Here is a 21,772-nt window from a genome sequence, read left to right on the forward strand (position 1 = left end):
AGCAGGGTTCTCAACTCTGGCCACCCAGGATCACCAGGACACTTTATCAAATGACAAGATCCAGGCCCCACCTCGAACAAGAGGTTTCAGAATTCCCAGAGTAGGCCTGAGGGTCAGTGTTTTTCAAATCCTCCTCAGCTGAATCCAAGGGACAGAAAGGTTGAGAACCACTGCACTGGCCAGCCTCCTCTCTTGTAGGGGCACTTTGGGGCACAGGAAAGCAAGGTGACCTCTCAAAGCCACAGAGGGAGTTGGTGGCAGGGCTGGAGGAGACCAGGGCTCCCACCTCCTCATTGAACCTCTGCACCGCACTCTGCCTGCTGGGCTTCCAAGAAGCTCCAGGGCCTTTCTCCAGCCTTTCCTTCCTGAGGCTACTTAGGAGTCAGTGGTTGCTTGTTTCCTCTTGATATGTTTGTGGCAGGACCACTGGTGGGGCTGTGTGACAAAGCAGAGGGGCCTGCCTTTCCTGTTACACCCCCCTGATATCCTAGAGCTTCTCCCTGGAGTTGGGCCCTGTGGACCTAGTCATTCCTCTTCCTAATCCCCTCTGACTTTCTCAGCAGTGAATGGCGAAGGCAGCACCTCCCAAGGGACAAAGACTTTGTAGCGGTGGTTTCAACCGTTTCAATCTGGTGCATCTGAGAACTACCTAAGGAGGAGACTAAAAAGTACTCGTGCTTTATGCCACACCCCAGACCAGTTAATTCAGAGCCACCAAGGGCCTGGGCATTAGTATTTTTTAAGTTCCTTGGTAATTCTAATGGGTTGAGAGTGACTGCTTTATGGGTTTGGTGCTGCCTGAGTGTCAGACATAGGAAGGACTTTAAAGTCTATTGGTAGCAGTTAATATGCAGTTATGTAACAACTCAACAACCAAGAACCAATTCGATTTTAAAATGAACAAAAGACTTGTATAGACATTTCTCAAAAGAAGGTATACAGATGTCCATAAGCCCATGAAAAGATGGACAACATCACTGATCATGAGGGAGCCACATGTCAATGCTGTAATGTGAAACCAATTCATAGTGGTTCATCAGGAAAGCTATTATTTTTTTCACAAACCATAGAAAATAACAGGTGTTTGTGAGGCTGTGGAAAAATTGGAAACCTTTACCCTGCAGGTGGGAAAGTAAAATGGTGAATTGCTGTGAAAAACAGTATGGGAATCCTTAAAAAATTAAACAGAATTACTATATGATCCAGCAGTTCCAATTCTGGATGTATACCCCAAAGAGAATTGAAAGCAAGGACTCAAAGAGGTGTTTGTACTGTTATGTTCATAGCAAAGATGGAAGCAACCAAAGTGTCCATCAGTAGATGTGAGGGTAAACACAATGTAGGATATACATACAATGAAATATTATTTAGACTTAAAAAAAGAAGGAAAATCTGACACATGCTACAGGATGAATGAACTTTGAGGACATTGTGCTAGGTGAAATAAGCCAGACAAAAGAGGACAAAAACTGTACGATTCCATTATGTGAGGTAACTACCACAGTCAAATTCATAGACAGAAAGTGGAATGGTGGTTGCCAGGGACTGGGGAGAGAAGAGGAATTATGTTTAAGAGGAGAAGAGGAGTTAGTGTTTAACAGGTGCAGGGTTTCACTTTCGCAAGACAAAAAAATTTTGAAGGTAGATGATGGTGTAGTTATATAACATTAGATATGTACTTACTGCCGCTGAACTGTACACTTAAAAGCGGTCTTTCAAAAAAGCACTGGTCCTAGGTACTTCTGCCCCAGGGTCCAAAAATACAGCCCAGGTTCTTCTCCACCCAGCTCTCTAGGATACCTGTGTTCCTTTTCTTTTCCTGTATGATTTTGCCCTGGCTCCAACTGAGCACCTGGAGAAGCTAGCCATAAGGAAATGCCTGTTTGCTTAGCCAAACTAAACCAGGGCCTGGTGAGCCCTGGCGCTGATGTCCTGGAGGAAAGAGGCAGTGCCCGTGGCGGCCTGGCTTGTTTACGGGGAGTCCTCTCTTATGGGGTCTCCTGATGAGTTCTCCTTTTATCACCTAGCTGGCCTCGGGAACAGCTTTCCCAGGCTGGGGAAGGTGTGCAGGTATAGCACAGTGGAGAACAGTGGGCTCTGGAGGGATGTACCACCACAGCCTGAAGATGCCAAGCAAGTCGTGATACTGTTGACCTGTGTTAAGTGTGTAATCAGCTCTTAAAAGTACCTGGCCTTTATTGAGCCTCACTAAGGGCCAGATTCTGTGTTCATGCTTCACTATTTTCCTCATTTGACAGACTGAAAACTGGGTCTTAGATCAGGTAACTTCCCCAAAGTCACATAGCTTGCTAGTGGTGGATCTAGATTTGAACGCAAGTCTATTTTCCAAGGTCTCACTCTTTACCACAGGGCTGCACCACCTCCCAAGGCTAGAGGTACTGAAGAGAGCTATTTTGCTTTATTGTCCTTCTCTCTGACTCAGTGCCCTTGGATTTACCCAGTCTAGCTGGGTGAAGGCTGAAAGAGCACAAGCCCTGTACACATGCTGCCTCCCACTCCCTCTCCCTCTGGTCTCCTGGGCTCCCTTCCCTACGGGCAGTAGTGGCAGACAGACTTGTCCTGTGCGTGCTTTGCCCCCTCGAAGGAGCCTGGCTGGAGCAGAATGGCTCTGAGCAGCACTCTGGCTAGTGGGCTAAATGGGGTCCAGCTCTGCTGGGGGCCGGATACCTCCTGGAGCTGGTCCAACTGGTCTAGCAGATTCGCTGCAGGGTGGGAATTCCCTGCACTTTCTGCTTCAGAAGCGAAAATGCACCTTTACTATTTCCTCTGCTGTCAAATCCAGACACTTAGAGTCTCCTCCTGCCTACCGGCTACAGAGTTCACTGCCAGTCTCTCACAGGACTTAATAATAGTGACTGCCGTCCACTCTGAGGCTCTCTATGGGCTGATTTTTTTTTTGTTGTTGTTGTTATTCTGTACAGTTATTCATATTGTGACATGTTCTAAAATAGCATTTGTATCACCTTTTATCCATGTCTTCCTGATTTACCTCTACGATCCCATCCTGTTCTAAAAACATCTGCTTTTTTCTCTCCACATCAGGCAAGTACTGTAAGTAACCTAAAGTGATAGCAGTCTAAGTGTCCTGTGTTTAATCCATCCACGCATAGCATATAAACCTTCATTTTGAGGTCCAATTTATTAGGTTAAACCACATGAAATAGCCATATTTGTAGTCAAAACTGGTTGAAAATCAGAAATTTTAAATGGTTCGATCTGATATGTTATAATCAGCCTATCTTTTTCATAGAAGCATACTTGGAAATCTTTGAGAAAACTGGGGAGGGCTTGCTACTCAGGGAGTCAGATGGACCAGGAAGAGGACAGAATACGAAACAAGTAGAAAGTCACTGAATCTTGGTTTCTGCGACTGTAGGGGAAGCAGATAAACATACTCATCTCTCACAGTTGCTGGGAGCCTCAGAGGTTGCAAAGTTAAGTAGAAATGCTTTTAAGCTGTGAAGTTGTTCTCTTTGTTATGTGCATAGATTGCTTAGAATGAAACATAAGTGACCCTGCTTTGCATGAGGTTTTAGAGTGACATGTAGAAGGGCATGGATGGCATGATGCGAGGTGTGGAATAAGAGTCTTGAAGTGGAAGATCTGAGGCGGGGGTGGGGGGGGGTCTGAATCCTTGCCCAGCCACTGATAAGTTGATAATCTTGGACAAGATACTTAAAATCCATAAAATGGGCAATAGTGCCCACTTGCCTTGAGTTAGACTTCCGGCCTGTGAGTACCACACTGTCGATTAACGTTCATTTCCCTGTCCTTTGTCCCAGTTCTGATGCCTCTATAGGGATGTGTCTAGGGTGTTTCCAGCTTGAATCTTCCCCAGGGCTGTTCACGGGCTCAAGGTTCTGTTTCTAGTTCCATCCATAGGCCTTGCAAAGGCCCAGCAACGTCTCTACTCTGCACCCTCTCCCCTCCCTCAGTTTCTACTCCTGGCCTACCCTGAGCCCTTTCTGCGCTACCAACAGCAGATCCAGCTGACTGATTTCCTAAGAAATAACAGTGGACTCCTCTCTTCTCATTTTCTTTTGCCTCCACCTAGAGGGTAGGGTTTATATATGATATATTTGAGCTGAAAATTCATATTATTCCCTGGCTTGCACCTCTCAATACCCTGTTCTTTCATTGATTAACTCTGGTCATTGAAGGTAACGTTTGAATCATACCCTAGAGCTGGGCTCACCCTACGTGATGGAGTGCAGTGCTGAAATGTTGAGTGTTGCTGGGTGGGCATGAATGTGTCCTTCCCCAATTCAAAGAAGAGAAGGACAAAGACTAATTTTGTAAAAACTGCCTTATTTTATTTTCAACTGAATTTCTTCCACTTACCTGTCTGTGTTAGGATGGGCCAGAAATGACTCAATAGTTACTGACCAAATGGGAGCCCTCCCAGGACAATTTCAGGAAGAGGGAGATGTAGGTGCCATCTAGTTCATACCTTACCCTCGTTTTTATTTTATTTTTCTTTTAAAGATAAGGGATCAGCAAAGATAGAACTTGCCCCGAGCCTACCTTGTTTTGGGTGAGATGTCCTCCCTGGGACTGGCTACCATTGTCTGATATTATTTAGGACATCAAAGGGCTTGGAATGGAGGCCTCAAATAGAAAACTGTCAGGTCAGGCCACATCCCCCTTTCAGTACAACCCCGTGTGGTGCTGCTTCAAGAAGAGGTGACACAGGAGGAGACATTGCATTATCCAAGGAAACAACTGGTGCCTCTGGGATCCTCTGCAGAGATCCTGCCGAGCCTGACCCTCTCCTTTGTGTAACCAGCCTGCTGACACTTAGCTTATGCCAAACGCCTGTTTCAACAGCATATTTTCATGCCTCCTGGTGCCCACTGTAAATCTGTGAAATAAACATGAGAATGATGCCTCTTATTATTCCAGGGGGAAGGGGGTGAGACATGAATAGCATCTTTGCTCCTTGGAGCCTCATGAACCAGCTCAGAGCTGGTGGCACTCAGAGCTAAAATGAGAGCCTCAGATTCAATCCAAGAGAGGAGAGGCTACCACTCTGTGTGCTTGCTGAGAAGGAATGAGAGAGAAATGATAGAGAGGAGAAATCAAAAACAGAATGTTTCCCAAAGAGAAGCTGATGCAGTTTTCTCTTGCTAGAGCTACCTCAGCTAGAACCACTTTCCCTGCAAAAAGGCAGGGAATGCAGAAATGACACGCACAGATTGTAGCATGAGAGGCAGAGAAAGAGCAGCAGAGGTCTGAGGGCTGGGGGTAAGCCCACCGGACCTGCTCAGGGAAGGTCAGAGATGAGAGGATCATAACAGTCGGTCATGAGGAGCAAGCCTTGCAGCCCTCAGCCTGAGGAGCTTTCAGTAGTGGGACTCTGATGCTGCTTGGCCAGAGAGAGTGTTGAGGACCCTCTTCCTATCACCTCAATGCCTTCCCCTGTGTCAGTCAAACTTTGAAAGCAACTACCCCTCCTCTAGGACCCCCGTAGCACTGAACCTGCAGTCTGAGCTCAAACTCTACAACATGGATGAGGAATTTTTCAGTTTGCAAGACTTGCCATGTTTAATACCAGCTCCCCATCCACTGGAGCAGAGAGGCCATCCACTCACAGACAAACCTGCCTCTTTTCTTGTCCTTACCTTTGGGAGAGGGCTAGGTGCCTGGTTTCCCCAGCATTGTCCCCAAGCCCCAGCTAGAAACACTGATTCTGTTATTGCGTCCATTTGCCTTACTCTCCACAAGGCCTGTATGCTACAGGGGGTGTGGGTGCCTACCTTTGTACACAGGTGGGCATGTGGATAACTACCATTGCTGGGCTCCAGGCTACAGGGAGGAGGGCTGGGCTCAGCTCAAAACAGTCCATGGCTCTTGTCTCACTTCCAGTGATAACAAGAGCCCCTTGTGTGGCTGCAGGGAGGCTCCTTCTGGAGGCCCTAGACAAGAGGCTGTTTCCTCACCTTTTCCAGTTTCTAGATTTCTGGAGGCCACCTGCATTCCTTGGCTTGTGGTCCCTTCCTCCATCTTGAGAGCAAGTGATGTTGCATCTCTCTGGTCCTTCTTCCAAAGTCACATCACCCTCTGACCACAGTGGGAAAGGTTCTCTACTTTTAAGGACTCACATGATTACATTGTGCTAACCTGAATAATCAAGTATATGCTCCCCATCCCAAGGTCCCTAATCACATCTGCAGAGTCCCTTTTGCTCTGTAATGTATTGCATTTACAGTTTCTAAGGATTAGGTGTGTGGACATCCTTGCGGGGAGGGGCATATTCTTCCAACCACGTCCTAACCACCTCCTGACCAGCCTGCCTGACCAAACTCTTCTGCAACTGAGTGATGCGTTCTCCTGCCCAGCACCCACACCTTCTGGAACACCCCAGGTCCTCATATACCCAGATGATTTGTCACCACACTTCCTTCATGTCTCTGCTTAAATGTCACCTGATTAGAGAGACTTTCCCTCACTCCCACCCTCTACTATCACACTGGATACCCCTTTGCTGTTTTACTGTTCCTCACAGCAATTATGTCACTACCTGGCATGTTTACCAATGTTTGTTGTTTATCACCCCGCCCCCAACTGCTTCCCAGATTCCCTGTACAAGTGAAGAGGTTTTGTTTATTTTGTTCTTTACTCTATCCCAGGTAGCCTGAACAGTAGCTGACATATAAGAAGGTCTCGGTAAATATTTATAGGAAGGAAGAAAGGGAGGAAGGAAAGGAAGGACAGAGGGAGGGAAAGAAGGAAGGAGGAAGGAAAAGAGAAGAGAGGAAGAGAGGAGGGAGGGAAGGAAGGAGAAAGGACCGTGTGTCAAGGACTCCTGAGAGAGTTCATCTGTGAAGAACAGGCTCAGTGTCCTCCATCCCCCAAGGACTGTAGAGGAAACTGGCTAACTTTATCAGAGGGGCCTGAGGATGGGGTAGGGAATAATATTCTGAGGCCTGGAGTTCTAACTGAGAAAATCTTTGCAATCCTGCTTTCTGGGAAATCTTCTCTGGGACACATGGGCTAAGCTTACCTCTCATGCATCTGGAATGGTTGAAAATTCAGAAATATAAGAATGGACAGCGTCTTCCACATCCCTCCCATTCATGAACTCCTCCATAAACTGACTTGAGTTACTTAAGGCAAAATCCACACTGCATTTAATGTATCGGAAACCTCTTGGTCGCACCCAGGAATCTACATGCTGCTGTAGCTGCTATTTCTGCCTGTGGGAGGGAAGAGGGCAATGACAGTCAGAATGAAAATACCATCCCTCATAGTGGACACTTAGTAATCGTGAGCCTTCCCAAACTGGAACTCCGTCAGAGTGATAGACGGGCACTTCTTACTGCCCTACTTTGGGAACACTTTGACCTACTTAGAAGTGAACCTTTTTGGAAGTAGATAAAACCTGGAGTGGTTTGGTTTTAGCAACTCCAGCTGCAGTCATCATCTCTCACTTTGATAAATAGCTTGTCTCCTCCTGAGCTCAGATCTCAGGTACCCATCCTGACTGTCTGTAGCTTTACCTCACTGTCCCCCAGAAGAGCATGAGCACTGGCTGTTCTGGTGAGACCGCTAGGTCCTTTGTGAAACCCCACGGCCTTCTCACCATCACCTGGGCTACCCTTACCTGGGGCTTGGTTCAAACCAGTGAACGATCAGTGATACTTCCTTCCTGAAAAGCAGTGTTGGCAGGGCAAGCCAGGCTTAACTTTTTGAGCCAGAAGGAGGCAGAGAGGAACAGAGGGACACATTTACAGGGCATAGTTGAAAACAGAAAGAACAAGTTCAGTAGTAGTTTAGTCCTTGGAGTCTAGACGCTGTCGCTAGGTGAATGGAGACACCCACGGGGCCAGCAGTGGTGCAGTGGTTAGACCACACTAAACAGATATAACTAGAAGAGATTACTATGCATACTGATAGCAATAATGCTTTTTCTGTAGACATTACTATTAAAATAACACATATAACCTGAGGCTAGCTATCTACATAGACATTATACAATTTTGAAAGACATGTTTGGAGTTCAAATTAAATATAGAAAGAATGTACACGTTGCACCTCCTTTCTTTTAATCTTAAGTGTTTCTGGTCACTGATAATTATTATTCTTCACATAAAGATGAAACCTGTACTTTATGGTCTTGGTTTGCCGTCCATTTCCTTTTTCTGCTACAAAAACGTTGAACCAATTGCTTTCCTGGAACTCACCTTGTTCTTTGTGTTTGCTCAGGGAACACATCATATTCAATTTATGTTTCTCATACAAGATTCCCATATAAATTCCCATATATAGGTTAGCTTAGTGAGTCACAGATAGTAGATATTAAAAAAACAACTCTTTGTTGAATAAATGATCAGTACTTGGCAAGAACCTCGGCGTTTTAAGCCACAGTCGCAAATGGAGGCCAGGACAGGATACTTTGGGGGAAATTAAGAACCATTCCGGTGTCAGCCATTAGGCAGTTTACAGATCAGAAATCTACGCAGGAAGATGGGGATTAAGGAGCATGTGGTTAGTAGCTGGAGAGCGTAGCAGGTGGTGGGAGAATGAGTCAAAGGACCAGCTGTCAGAGTTTGAGAAAGTGAAAATATTTGAATTGGGGTGCTTCCTAAACTCTATACCTACTATGCAGGAAGTAATCCCGGAGTCCCAAGGTCCATGGTCCTTAGCCCTGACTTCATATTGAAATAACCTGCAGAGCTTTAAAAAACTCTAGATAGGAATCTGGATCAGAACCTGAGAGTAGGTGCTGGAGCTGAGATTTACTGCTGAGGAAAAGGCAGGTAAGTGACTGGTTGGGGTGAGACTGAGGAAGGCAGGCCCCCCCATAGTCACCAGAAACCATGCCACAGTCCTCACTGGGCATGTTCTGTAGAAGGTGTGTACTGTACTTTTCACTGTAAGAAAGTTCTCACAGGAATCTCTAGGCCTGAGTAGGGGCATAGTACAGTTGCTATTCCTTCCATCTCTAGGCTGAGTTCTCATTAAGAAACCCGGATAAATGTTGTGATTTTAAAAAACTCTGTTCCTATAGATCTGAGGAGAAAAAGTCTAAGGGATAAAATTGGACACACCAGTCAGTGAAAAGGGCAGATGCCTGAAATCATGGTCCAGTGTTCCTGAAGCCTGTGGCTGACTTTGGGCGAGAGGGACACTGGTACCAAGCCCAGCGTTGTGGTATACTAGGCCCAGTATGTCTGCAGGCTGAGACCAGAAGGAATTCTTTGGGGCTCACTGTTGTGGGAAATGGAGATGAGGTAAAATGGACACACAAATAGGTGAGAGCCTAATTCATGCAAGATAGACTTGGAGACATCACTGAAGACAAATTCTGCCAAAAATAGGAATAAAACTCAACCATCTGTTTGGAAATTAGGAACACTCCAGAGATACTGCTGGAGAAGGCAATGGCAACCCACTCCGGTACTCTTGCCTGGAAAATCCCATGGACGGAGGAGCCTGGGAGGCTGCAGTCCATGGGGTCACGAAGAGTCAGATTAGACTGAATGACTTCACTTTAACTTTTCACTTTCATGCGTTGGAGAAGGAAATGGCAACCCACTCCAGTGTTCTTCCCAGGGATGGCGGAGCCTGGTGGGCGGCCGTCTATGGGGTCGCACAGAGTCGGACACAACTGAAGTGACTTAGCAGCAGCAGCAGCAGAGATACTGCTATAGCTCAGTGGTTCTTAGCCTGAATTTTGGGAGTGGGTGGGGTGGAGTTTGAAAACCTTGAGATTATAGACATTCCACTGTCTTATGCAAAATGATGTTTATTTGGAGTGGGGCTCATATAAGGTCCAGGGATAAATAAAACTTCAGGGAAGAAGTATATTTAGGTGATGTCATCGAACCTCTCACACACACACCCCTACCTCTCTCTCATTTCATCTCTTTCCTCTGTGTTGGCTTTATGGCAAGATGGCCTCCAGCTGCTTTAGATTAACATTCTATCAACGTAGAAATCTTCTGAGAAGGGATTGCTACTTTCACAGTAGTTATTGCTAAGGTCTCTAGTTTTTTATCATTGGTTGAAATTGGGTCATGTGCTAAATCTGAACCAGTCCCCTTGGCTGGCTGGCTAAGCCCAAGTCATAGGCCTATCCTTAGAGTGGAGCATGGACACAGGGAGGGTGTCAGTTACATCCAAAAACATGATCTAAGAATGGAGGAGAGCTGGTTTCTCAAAGAAAAATCAAAGTGCTGTTGCAAAAAGAAGAGGGTGTAGATTGCAAACAGATGGGGAAGATTTCACTACCTAGAGAGTCCCTTGGACTGCAAGGAGATCAAACCTGTCAATCCTAAAGGAAATCAGTCCTGAATATTCATTGGAAAGACTGATGCTGAAGCTGAAACTCCAATACTTTGGCCACTTGATGCAAAGAACTGACTCATTGGAAAAGACCCTGATGCTGGGAAAAATTGAAGGCAGGAGGAGAAGGGGACGACAGAGGATGAAATGGTTGCATGTCATCACCAACTCGATGGACATGAATTTGAGCAAGCTCCAGGAGTTGGCAAGCTCAGGGAAGCCTGGCATGCTGCAGATCATGGGGTTGCAAAGAGCTGGACACGACTGAGTGACTGAACTGAGCTGAACTGAATTGGTCCTCAATGTGTGGTCCTTCTACCAACAACACGAACATCATCCTGGAACTTGCAGATATGAAATCCTTAGGCCCCACCCCAGACCTACTGAATCAGAAAGTCTGGGAGTGGGGCCCAGTAATCTGTGCTGTAACTTACTCTCCAAGTAATTCTGATGCACACTCAAGTTTGAGAACCACCACATTACAACAGTGGCTCTCAAACTATGCTGCATCTTACAAAACACCTGGGGAACTGAAAAAATACTGATACAGCCTCACCCAAAGTGAATTCATCTGAATGCTGAGAGGGATAGGGGAGGAAGACCCAGGCATCAGTGGTTCTTAAACTTGGTTCCACCCTGAAATTACCTGGAGAACTTAAAAAAAAAATACTAAGGCCTAAAATTTATTAATAGAAAAACTTCCCTGATGATTCTAATAAGCATCTGTGTTTAAAAACCATTGTCCTACCATCCCCTCCAAATTGTCCTGAGGACAATTAAAACATCTAGATGTAGGTTAGAGGATTCAGGCACCTATTTTCTTAAATCCCTAAACTCAAAACTTGGTCAAATATCTAACATTGATTCCCTTTTCTTTCATGTTCATGTTGAGTCTGTTGTAGCAGCTCGTTCCACAACAACTGGGATTGTTTCTGTTTGAGAATGTAGACCCAGTGCCTTAAACAGAGCCTGGCACAGAGTAGGCACTCAGTAGGTATTTGCTGAGTCAATGAATCAGTCTGACATTGATCAGTGTCTCAGTAGTATTCAAGACTTCCTTGCTGGGTTTTAGACATCACTGGTCTCATTCTGGAAGACACACAAGGATGGCAATGGGACTCTTGGGTTATTGATGCCTAACCAATCTTCAGAATGGCCCAAAATGTGCTGATCATATCAACTTAAGATGGGTAGGTGTCCCTAATGGCTTTATTTTAATGTCCTTTAAATTGACAGTGGGTGGATGCCTGGTTAATAAGGACCAGTGGAAACATGCATAATGAATCCTTTACATGGAGACTAAGACTACTTTAAGGGTCTACTTGTACTCAGATTCTTTTTGAAGTATATTTATAGAGTTCAATCCCTGGGTTGGGAAGATCCCCTGGAGAAGGGAATGACAACCCACTCCAGTATTCTTGCCTGGAGAACTCCATAGAGGAGCCTAGCAGGCTACAGTCTGTAGGGTCACAAAGACTTGGACATGACTGAGCAACTCACACTTTCATTTCATTGTACAACATTCTGTGACAGGTGTACAGTGTAGTGATAAGTTTAAAATGCTATTTAACAATTTTTAAAAACTCCATTTATAGTTGTTATAAAATATTCACTGTATTCTCTGTGTCGTACAATATATCAGTTCAGTTCAGTCACTCAGTTGTGTCCCACTCTTTGCGACCCCATGAACCGCAGCACGCCAGGCCTCCCTGTCCATCACCAACTCCCAGAGTTTACCCAAACTCATGTCCGTTGAGTCGGTGATGCCATATAACCATCTTATCCTCTGTCATCCCCTTCTCCTCCTGCCTTCAATCTTTCCCAACATCAGGGTCTTTTCAAATGAGTCAGTTCTTTGCATCAGGTGGCCAAAATATTGGAGCTTCAGCTTCAACATCAGTCCTTCCAAAGAACACCCAGGACCGATTTCCTTTAGGATGGACTGGCTGGATCTCCTTGCAGTCCAAGGGACTCTCAAGAGTCTTCTCCAACACCACAGTTCAAAAGCATCAATTCTTCTGCACTCAGCTTTCTTTGTAGTCCAACTCTCATATCCATACATGACTACTGGAAAAACCACAGCCTTGACTAGACAGACCTTTGTTGACAAAGTAATGTCTCTGCTGTTTAATATGTTGTCTAGGTTGGTCATAACTTTCCTTCCAAGGAATAAGCGTCTTTTAATTTCATGGCTGCAATCACCATCTGCAGTGATTTTGGAGCCAAAAAAAATAAAGTCAGCCACTGTACAACATATCCTTATAGCTTACTTTTTACCTATTAGTTTCTGGTACTTTTATTTCTGAAGCAAGGTTGGAGTCTTCCTCAGACATCTAATTCAAGCTAGCTTCTACAAGATGATGTCATCAGCCTTTTGCAAAAAGATTTTGATGGAAAGACGATCCAGTGTCACCTGAACACTGGTCAAGAATCCAGCTGTCATGCAGGAGACCCAGCTTTGATCCCTGGGTCGGGAAGATTTTCCTGGAGAAGGGCTGGCAACCCACTCCAGTATTCTTGCCTGGAGAATCCCATGGACAGAGGAGCCTGGTGGACTACAGATCATGGGGTTGCACAAAGTCAGACACGACTGAGCGACTAACAGTTTCAGTTTTCAAACACAAAGGCCCAGAGGAAGGTTTAAAGTAAAAGAGGTTACTCATCAAGCAACTTTGAATCATTTTCGAATTCCTATCAGAATGCCCCAGTATTGGGTGGGTAGACCAAATGTTGACTCATATCATAGCACCCAGGCAGTGGATCACAAGGAAATAAAGTTCATTTTTAGAAGGACTGAAGGTTCAAGATAAGACTGACCAATAGAATGATCACTGAATTCAGTAATCTGGCGTTTGGGCTGCGTGAGCAATTTGAACTTTCATTTCTGTGTTTCATATCTGGAGCACCTGGGGCACACTTCCTGCTTAACAGTGAGGTTATTATTTTAAAACTGCCAGAAGCCATCAGGGAGGTGGCAGTGGTAGACTTAAAGGTAGATTTCGACTTTGGGTTCTGTTCTTCCTACGGGGTGAAGATTTTTAGAATCTCTCTTTAGAGTTAAATCATCAGAGCCTCGTCACCATTCATTCATTCAGTTTCTTTCTATTTAAAAGGGGATCCTATCTTATAAGGTTTTTTGGTGTGATCGATGAGTTAATGTATAGAAGGCAAAGTCTTGTCCTGTGACTCTTTCTTCCAGGTGGGAATTGAGTGATCAAGCTTCTGTTTCATGTTCTTCTCACAAGCTTCCTTTTTAAAAAAAAAAAAAAAAATCTGATGATTGGGCTATTACTACCTTATGAGTGCTATATGTTTCCAGAAATCCCTTCTCCTAAATATGGACACAAAGGAATGGGAGAGATGTTTGTGAGTGATAAACTCAGTGGTTCGTGGGAAGGCCCAGTTGGTGTGGTCCATGTGGGCTTCTGGGGGGCAGGGAGGTATGGTGGATATGAGCTTGACCTTGAAATATGAAAAGAATTAAAAAAGGAAACAGCTAGAGATTTAAGTACAGGAATGATAGACCCACTGGGTGTGGTTAGGGGAATGAATGGGCATCTTCCACCACAAGTAAGGTGTCTGTAGTTTCTCTGTAGGCACTCACTCAAATCTCTTAACTCCTACTTCATGGATATGTCTTTTAAAATTCTCTTAGCAACCCTGTAATATGGGGATTATTTTTCCCTCCTATAATTTTTAAATGAAGAAACTGAAGATCAAAAAAGTGAAATGACTTGCCTAAGGTCAGACAGCTAGTAGGGGACAAAGCTTTGAACTTCGGTCTTAGGGTTACGGTTCCAATCCGGAGCTTTCAAGTAACAACATTGCTGCCCCGGAGCTGATAAAAAGAGGAGGCACTATTATTATTTAACCTTAAATATTTAAAAGAAGGAAAGAAAAGGATAGGTGAAGGTATTTTCAACACAGGGAGCTGTCCATGTTCGGAGGCTGAGGAGAAGGAAGAGGGAAAGCTGTTAGAGAAAAAGCAGTCAGGAGTCTGGAACCTTCTAAATTTGCTTCTCTCTGGCTTCCTCAGGTCGTGTATTTTAAGCCGTAGCTGATTGTGGCGGCCTTTGAGGAGAGGAAGTCACACTGAAGAAAAAGCACCTGTGTTGCGCTGTGGGTTGTGTGCACTCCTTCCTTGCATGCTCTGTGCCCTGGGTCAGAGCGGCGTTGCATAAGGCCCTGGGCCACGCTGCCTGCGGGACTAGGGCGAACAGCTGGACTTTGGGACTCCGCCCCCAGCGCCGCCCTCCCCGCCCGCCCCTCCTCTCCTCCCCAAGGTGGCTCTGGCTCCCAGAGAGTCGCAGCGGCGGCCCCGGTGCGGGACGGCTGGGAAGGAGGGCCGAGGTTGTGAGCTGCCTCCAGGGCCGCTGCGCCCGCCGAGGTGGCCTGCCGGCTGCGCTCCCACAGGTGCCGGTGCCCCGGGCCATGCCGGAGCGCTGGGGCCACCGGCAGCATGAAGGGCGGCGACCGCGCATACTCCCGAGGTCCCTCTTTGGGGTGGCTCTTTGCGAAGTGCTGCTGTTGCTTTCCGTGCAGGGGTGAGTGACTGTCGGCATTGGCCCCTTCTTCTTAGGCAAAGACTGGACCGGCTGAATTGGGGATGGGGGCGGGCCGTGGGATGGGGGAAACGGGCTGGGGAGCGGAGCACGGCAGATGGACAGTTTGTTCCCAGCTGTGTTCTTTGCAGTTTCTGCGGCACTACGCGGTTCGCTCGCTCTCTATCTCAGAGAGCTTAAGACTTGGATGCGGAGCTCTAGTTTGGGAACTGAGTTACTTATCAGCGACTTTGGTTGTTGGGCGCCAGTCTGCAGGGGGGTGAGGCACGGATGCGGGGGGTGGGGAGAGGGCCCTGGGAGCTCTGCGCTCCCCGTAGTGACAGAGTCACACTTTCCTGCTCTCATTTACATATGGACCTCAGCCGCGGGATGACTCTTAGCTATAGGAATGTATTTGACACTTGCCTCTACACCAGGAACTATTTTTGCCAAGTGACAACTTTATTTGGGGGCTGTAGCCCGCTTTTCTGTGCCTGGGCTTTGGCAGGCTAGCGTGGGTTTGCAGCTCTGGGCCAGAGCTTGGCTCATTAATTAACCAGGAACTCTCTATGTACCCAATTAGGACTGTATTTAATTATTATGCTAATTTTAGTGTTGTTGAGCAGACTTGCAGGAAGCAACTAATTTTCCCAAAATCAGCCTGCAAAACAAGATGGTGAGAAGGATGACAGAAGGAAGGTTATCGGTGTGCAGCCCATCCTGAAAAAGAATGGAGCCCTTCCTAGACAGAGTTAGTAGATGTTCCTAACACATTTCATGTCTCTTTAACACCTCAGCTCAGAGGGTCTGTTTCTATGTATTTAGAAGTGAGAATATAGGCTCTCACTTGACGTTGGTCTTTTAAAAATTTCACCTGATGGTGTCTCGCCTCTACCCCTGTTTTCAATGCCCCAGACTCCATGCCCATCTTAACCTGATAAGGTCCCCATGGAACTCTCTGGGACTTACTGGTGAATAAACTTTATCCAAGTGACCACCATCCTATGTGCCCACCCTACACACAGCTCTGACAAATTCTCCATCCTAAACAGATATAAGGCCACAAAAACTAATTAAATCTGAAGGACCTTTCCCCAAGTCATTAAGGTTCATAATCTCAGCGTTAGATTCTCTCAGTCTCTGCATTTAATTAAAACAGCTTAGAACTGTGTAGTAGCTAACTCTAAAAATCAAAATTCAGAGGGAGAAAGAGTTTTAGGAGGCCAGGGACCCTCACAAAAATCCAAGCCTAGTTCAGAACCATATAAAACCGTGGCTGGGAATTGAAAGAAGCAGGTATTAAAAGGGATAGGAAGCCGGAAATGGCCAAAGGGAATCTGAATGGGTGGGTTTTCGATGAAGGCTGGGCTGCTGTCCTGGTGCAGAGTTTCCAAGTAGGATTTCTAGGGAGTCCATTTCCTGTCCAAAGGCAAAATTTGGGAACTTGGGCGGTGCTTATCTAAAGGCCCTGCAGCTGCCTCCTTGAGTCCAGATGTGTGGCAGCCCCAGCTTCCTGACAGAGTAATTCTCCAGGGGTCTTTCAGCCTTCAATTTGTTTGTGAATTGCCCTGGCTGGCCCTCTGTTTTGTGGTGCAAGGAGGGGGCGGGGAGCTCACTTGGGGCGCCTGCTGGGTCACCTCCTGCCTGCAGGACTGGGAAAGCAGTGGCTACAGGCTCAGTGGCTTGGAGAAGGGGTGTTGCTACAGCCTGAGTGGAGGAGAATGTCTTAGCTGAAGACTGAGAGAAGGAAAAGTCCTGAGCAGTGAAAGCAGCTTAAAAGGGAAAAGGAGGATAACAAAGGTGGGTGCCTCTCCCCTTCTCCCACTTTACCCCTTACTCTTTCCTAGATCTAAAAGATGTGAAGATGGGAAACTGGGACTCAAATCTGAGGATATGGTGGTGGATGTGACTTAGCCACCCTTCAGAGAGCTCCGGGCGCCACTGGGTAGGGTGACAGTGTCTGAGGTGTTGGGTACTGCTTGAGGCTTCCTGCATCTGTTCTAATGGAAGAGAGAGCTCTGAGTCCCCACCCAGCCTATAGACATATATCTGGAAGCCGACTGAAAATATAAGGTCTTGTACTGAGCTTGAATGCATTGTCCAGAGCCCCAGAACTCTATGCCAAAGCTGCAACACAGAGAAGGACTCAGGAGAGTGTCTGAGGGGTTGATGGCAGGGCATTACCAGAGACCTGCCTGGCCTCCCTTTTCCGTTAAACCAGTTTCTCTGGTTGTAAGGATGACTCTGAAGCTGTCAGAACCCATACTATGGTTCCTGAGTCAAGGAGCCCTGGCTGACTGTGACTGGCTTCCAGTCCTGCATTTAAAGGACACCTCCTAATGTCTGGGAAAAAAGGAACCAAGAGGAAGTGGAATGTTTTGGTTATTTTTGACACAAACCTAAGCTATCCTGGACGTGCTCTGGTGAACCCTAAGTGGTTGTAATTGGTAACTCTAGAGTAAGAGTTAAGGATTTAGTGATGTACCTATGTGGCCTTTAAATCATGTTTGAGGAAAATACAGATGAAGTTAGTGGAGCTTGTCTTTGGGTTTGGGAAAGTGATTAAGGCAGCTATCTGGTGTTCTTCTGTTCCAGTTTTTGTTTCTGTTGAGTATGAGTGTGGCAGAGAGGTTTAATGAAAGATGATGTTCCTTCCCTACCTTGAAATTAGGGTTAAAGGGCAGGAAAACTGAGAATCATGGGTAGAATGGAAATAGAGATGGGTGAGAAGGAAGAAGGAGAGCCAATAACATTTATAACTGCCTTTTTGGAAGTGAAAAATAGCCAAACATGAAATAATGGGGTGTGTATGTGTGTGTGTGAAGGGTGGTTAATCATTAATGCCACGCTCTGTAGGAAATTTCAGGATTGATTTGGCTGCTTACACTTTCCTCTACACCTGAAGAAGTGGGTCCTTTCTGGATTGTTCTTTAATGATCTTAAGATTTTAAAAAGCAACTTGTTTCCAAGTGATGAAAAGGATTTCAAGTCACCTGGAGTGTTTCTAAGTCCTATGCTGTAGACTGGAATTTGTGACATCTTAGATCACAGAGCCTGGAGATTTTTTAGACCTGAGTGGGTGGCAGTCAGTTTTAGAGGCTTTAATTTTCTAGTCAACTTGTAATTAACCTTGGGTCTATGGACAACTGTCCCTTCTTGGAAACGTTTCCTGACTACTGCCCTCCTCTGTTTCTCCACAGGGTTCATGGCATTTATTCATACTTGCTTACTGTTGTATCGTTGTCCATGCAGCAGAAGCCCATGTGCCGACACAGCTCCCCATTTAGACAGTGAACAGTGACTGGTTCAGGAGACTATCTCAGAGGTGAAAAGAGGAAGGAGTGGTGACTTACCCAGGCTGAGTCAGCTCACAGGAGAGGTGCTGGGATTACATTCCCATGGCTCTCTCATCACAGGGGTGGGTGGGTCTGAGCAAAGGTTATGGGGGTTTACAGGGCTTTTGCAAGCCATCTTCATCTATAATTTCTTTTCTACTCCCTACCTTTTCCCAGAATAACTGAGTAGGAACCTTATTCAAAACCTTGATTTGAATGTCCCTTCCCTGGCTCATTTTAGAAACTGAATTTAATGTGTGAAACCATGACAGCAAGTTTCTTTAGAAAGGTGTTGGTTATCTCAGAGAGAAACTGAAGTGACCTTCACTTTGGTTTACTTTAGTTCACCTCCCAAAGGACAGAGAAGTCTTAGGACATTGAGCAATACATACCATTTTCTTTATGTTCCAGGAAGTGCCTTTACCACTATGAAAATTGAATTGACCATTTAACATGTATGTTTTCCCAATACACCTCTTAGTTTTCTCTGCCTCCCAGGGATATACCTTAATCTGGGGAGAATTTCCAAACATACATACTGTCCCCAACCTAGATCTTATGCTTCTCTTCCCATCCCTGATTCTTTGACTCAGTTCAGTTCAGTTGCTCAGTCGTGTCTGACTCTGCAACCCCATGGACTATAGCATGCCAGCTTCCCTATCCCATCACCAACTTCTGGAGCCTATTCAAACTCATGTCCATTGCACTGGTGATGCCATTCAACATCTCATCCTCTGTCGTCCTCTTCTCCTCCTGCCTTCAATCTTTCCCAGCATCAGGGTCTTTTCCAGTGAGTCAGTTCTTTGCATCAGGTGGCCAAAGTATTGGAGCTTCAGCTTCAGCTTCAGTCCTTCCAATGAATAATCAGGACTGATTTCCTTTAGGATTGACTGGTTGGATCTCCTTGCAGTTCAAGGGACTCTCAAGAGTCTTTTCTAACACCACAGTTCAAAAGCATCAGTTCTTCGGCACTCAGCTTTCTTTATAGTCCAACTCTCACATCCATACATTACTATTGGAAAAACCATAACTTTGACTAGATGGACCTTTGTTGCTAAAGTAATGTCTCTGCTTTTTAATATGATGTCTAGGTTGGTCATAGCTTTTCTTCCAAGGAGCAAGTGTCTTTTAATTTCGTGGCTGCAGTCACCATTTGCAGTGATTTTGGAGCCCCAAAAAATAAAGTCTCTCATTGTTTCCATTGTTTCCCCATCTATTTGCCATGAAGTGATGGGACTGGTTGCCATGATCTTAGTTTTCTGAACATTTGATTCTCTAACTAGTTAATAGTAATAGGGATATCAATAATTCCCTGTCTTCCAGTCATAATGTAGCCTAGTAGAAGTAGGAATATATGGATTTGGTTGGGGTTGGGGGAGATTGGAAATGGAAGCCAAATATCCTTCCTTTGGTACCACTATAAGTCAGTGATCATGCTGTGGGCCTGTCACCACAGTGGTTCCATGTGCCACAAGTTGGTAAGTCCTAGCCTGGCGTGCTGCAGTCCACGGGGTCGCAAAGAATCAGACATGACTGAGTGACTGAACAGAACCTGAAATAAAAAGGTAACAGCTCAGACTCCTGTTTTTATGCAATGTGTGTGTGAGGGAGGAGGGATTCACTTGTGAGTCCAAACAATGTTGTAGGCCTGCTGTAGTCTGGAGTAATGCTTTTGTATCTACTTAGTGAAGTTCTTCTTGAATCTTGGTTCTTCTCTTCTGCCTTAAAAACACTCTCCATCCTTTTGATGCTGCTCCTTTTCAGTGAGTGTAAGTGTCTGCGTGACCTGCCCTCTCCTTCAGACCAAAACCCCAGATTTTCCCTGCCTTTGAAAGGTCTGAACTCTGAGAAGGGCTTCTCAAACGGAAGGGGCTAGTTATATCATGGGACATTAGAACTAGAAGTAACTTCAGAGATTATTTAATAGATCTTATTTTTTTTTTTTTTCTGCAAGAAGAAACCGTTCAGCCATTTAGTAGTGAACTCAAACCTATAGCCCTTTCCCAGCACTCTTTCTGCAACTGCATTTTTCTCTTCCTGCCCATGCGATCAATTTCTCTTACTCTGGACAAAGACATCTGGGGTCAGCCTCTACCCTTCTCGATTGGGTAACTGAGAAGGGTAGAGGCTGACCCCAGGCTGGAACTTGGGTGTTGACTGTGGAATGATCTGTGGTTCCTGCGGGGTGACGAGTCATTGGGATCTGAACCTGCCTGGTCTGTTTTGAGTGGCTGTTCTGTCCCAGGACCACAGAAAGCTGAGCATCTCTGTCTCTCCCAGAGCAGTTTCTGCACATTGTTCATAGTAAATATTTGTCCATGTTTTTCCCTCTGGTTCAATTTCATTCCAAGGGTCCCTTTCCCCCCATTTTTCTTGTCTTCTTCCATGAAGTGTACGCTTTCAGGTGAAAATGAAATGCATTCCTATCATTCCATTTTTAAACGTCACTGGTTTTTATGTAACATACAGTGTTTTAATTCATTTGACACATGTTTACATGCTGAGTGCCTGCTAGCCCTGCACTGGATACTGGGGGAGAATGGATGGGAATCATAATGGTGCTGACCCCATTAGGCTGTTATGAGGATTAGTTAAGAGAATGTATGTAAAGGACTTAGCTTACCATCAGGTATATAAAGTGCTTTAAAAACCATAGCTACTGATGGTAACAGTAATTGTAATTGTAATATTAGACATGGAACGCATACCCAGGGGGCTCCCAGATAAATATGTGGGGTCTTCTGGGTGAAAATGCTGCAAATATACCTTTCTAAGGAATTTAATGGTCTTAGTTCAAACCATTGTCAACTGTGCCTCACTGCTGTAGGGCTGCCACCATGGGGAAAGAAGGCCTGCATCTGTAAGTATGATAGGGATTTCCTTCTTTTTAAAATTAAACCAATTAAAACTGTAAAAAACATAACACTTCTAGTATTATAATCACTGGTTACATAAAAGAACGTTTGAGAGTAGGTACTGGCAAGATACCATAAGCATCCTTGAGTTATACTTCTCTGAGGGGAAACACTGTGTAAGAATTGGATCGTGATTACACCAGTATTGAAGTTTAGGTCCTGAGAACCTATGTTAAATAAAAAGGCGTCATGTCCTGCCAGCCCCTTGACTTTGGCTAACAATCTAGTGAAACATTTTTCTGATCCCATCAGCCAGCATTTGTTGCACATCCTTCTTTTGCAAGATTTGCAGGTGTCCTCTTCAGGCTGTTTTTGCCTAGGTAAAAATCATGACCTGCTCACCACAGCCCTTGAAGTTCTAGATATTTGTGTGAGGTTTGGCCAGTATCGTGTATATTCCTTGTGGATGAGAGACATGGGTAGCTTGATCTATTCAGTGACTAATGGAACTTCTCTCCTGAGGTGAACCTTCTGTGTTATACTTCCTGGAAGGAGGGGAGCCCTGGTTTAATACCTGTGAGGCAGCCAAGAGGCTGCCAGATTGACTTCTGCCAGATAAAAAGCAAAGATCAGAGTTACCAAACAAGTCCTTTCACATTTTTCTTACTTTCCTGGAGACCACAGTGAGGAAACTAGCAAATTGAAAGGAAGGGAAACCCCCTTCTGCTGCTTG

General features: G+C 45.4%; 1 protein-coding gene across 15 annotated transcripts in view; it reads left to right on the plus strand.

Moving 5' to 3' along the window:
* KALRN (kalirin RhoGEF kinase) overlaps positions 1-21,772 on the plus strand; it is a 671,401-nt gene that overhangs the window by 536,343 nt on the left and 113,286 nt on the right. For 2 of the 15 annotated variants that reach the window (XM_043473186.1, XM_043473187.1), the window contains exon 1: positions 14,567-14,852. The exons of 9 other annotated variants lie outside the window; for them this stretch is intronic. In XM_043473186.1, coding sequence (XP_043329121.1) covers positions 14,768-14,852 — 85 coding nt within the window. In that variant the 5' untranslated portion in view covers positions 14,567-14,767. Of the gene's footprint in view, positions 1-14,565; positions 14,853-21,772 lie in introns of those variants that run through there. 4 more of the 15 variants (XM_043473190.1, XM_043473191.1, XM_043473185.1 and 1 more) reach the window with 3 other exon arrangements.

The sequence above is a fragment of the Cervus canadensis genome, chromosome 7 (genome assembly GCF_019320065.1).
Source record: "Cervus canadensis isolate Bull #8, Minnesota chromosome 7, ASM1932006v1, whole genome shotgun sequence".
Classification (NCBI taxonomy): Eukaryota; Metazoa; Chordata; class Mammalia; order Artiodactyla; family Cervidae; genus Cervus; species Cervus canadensis.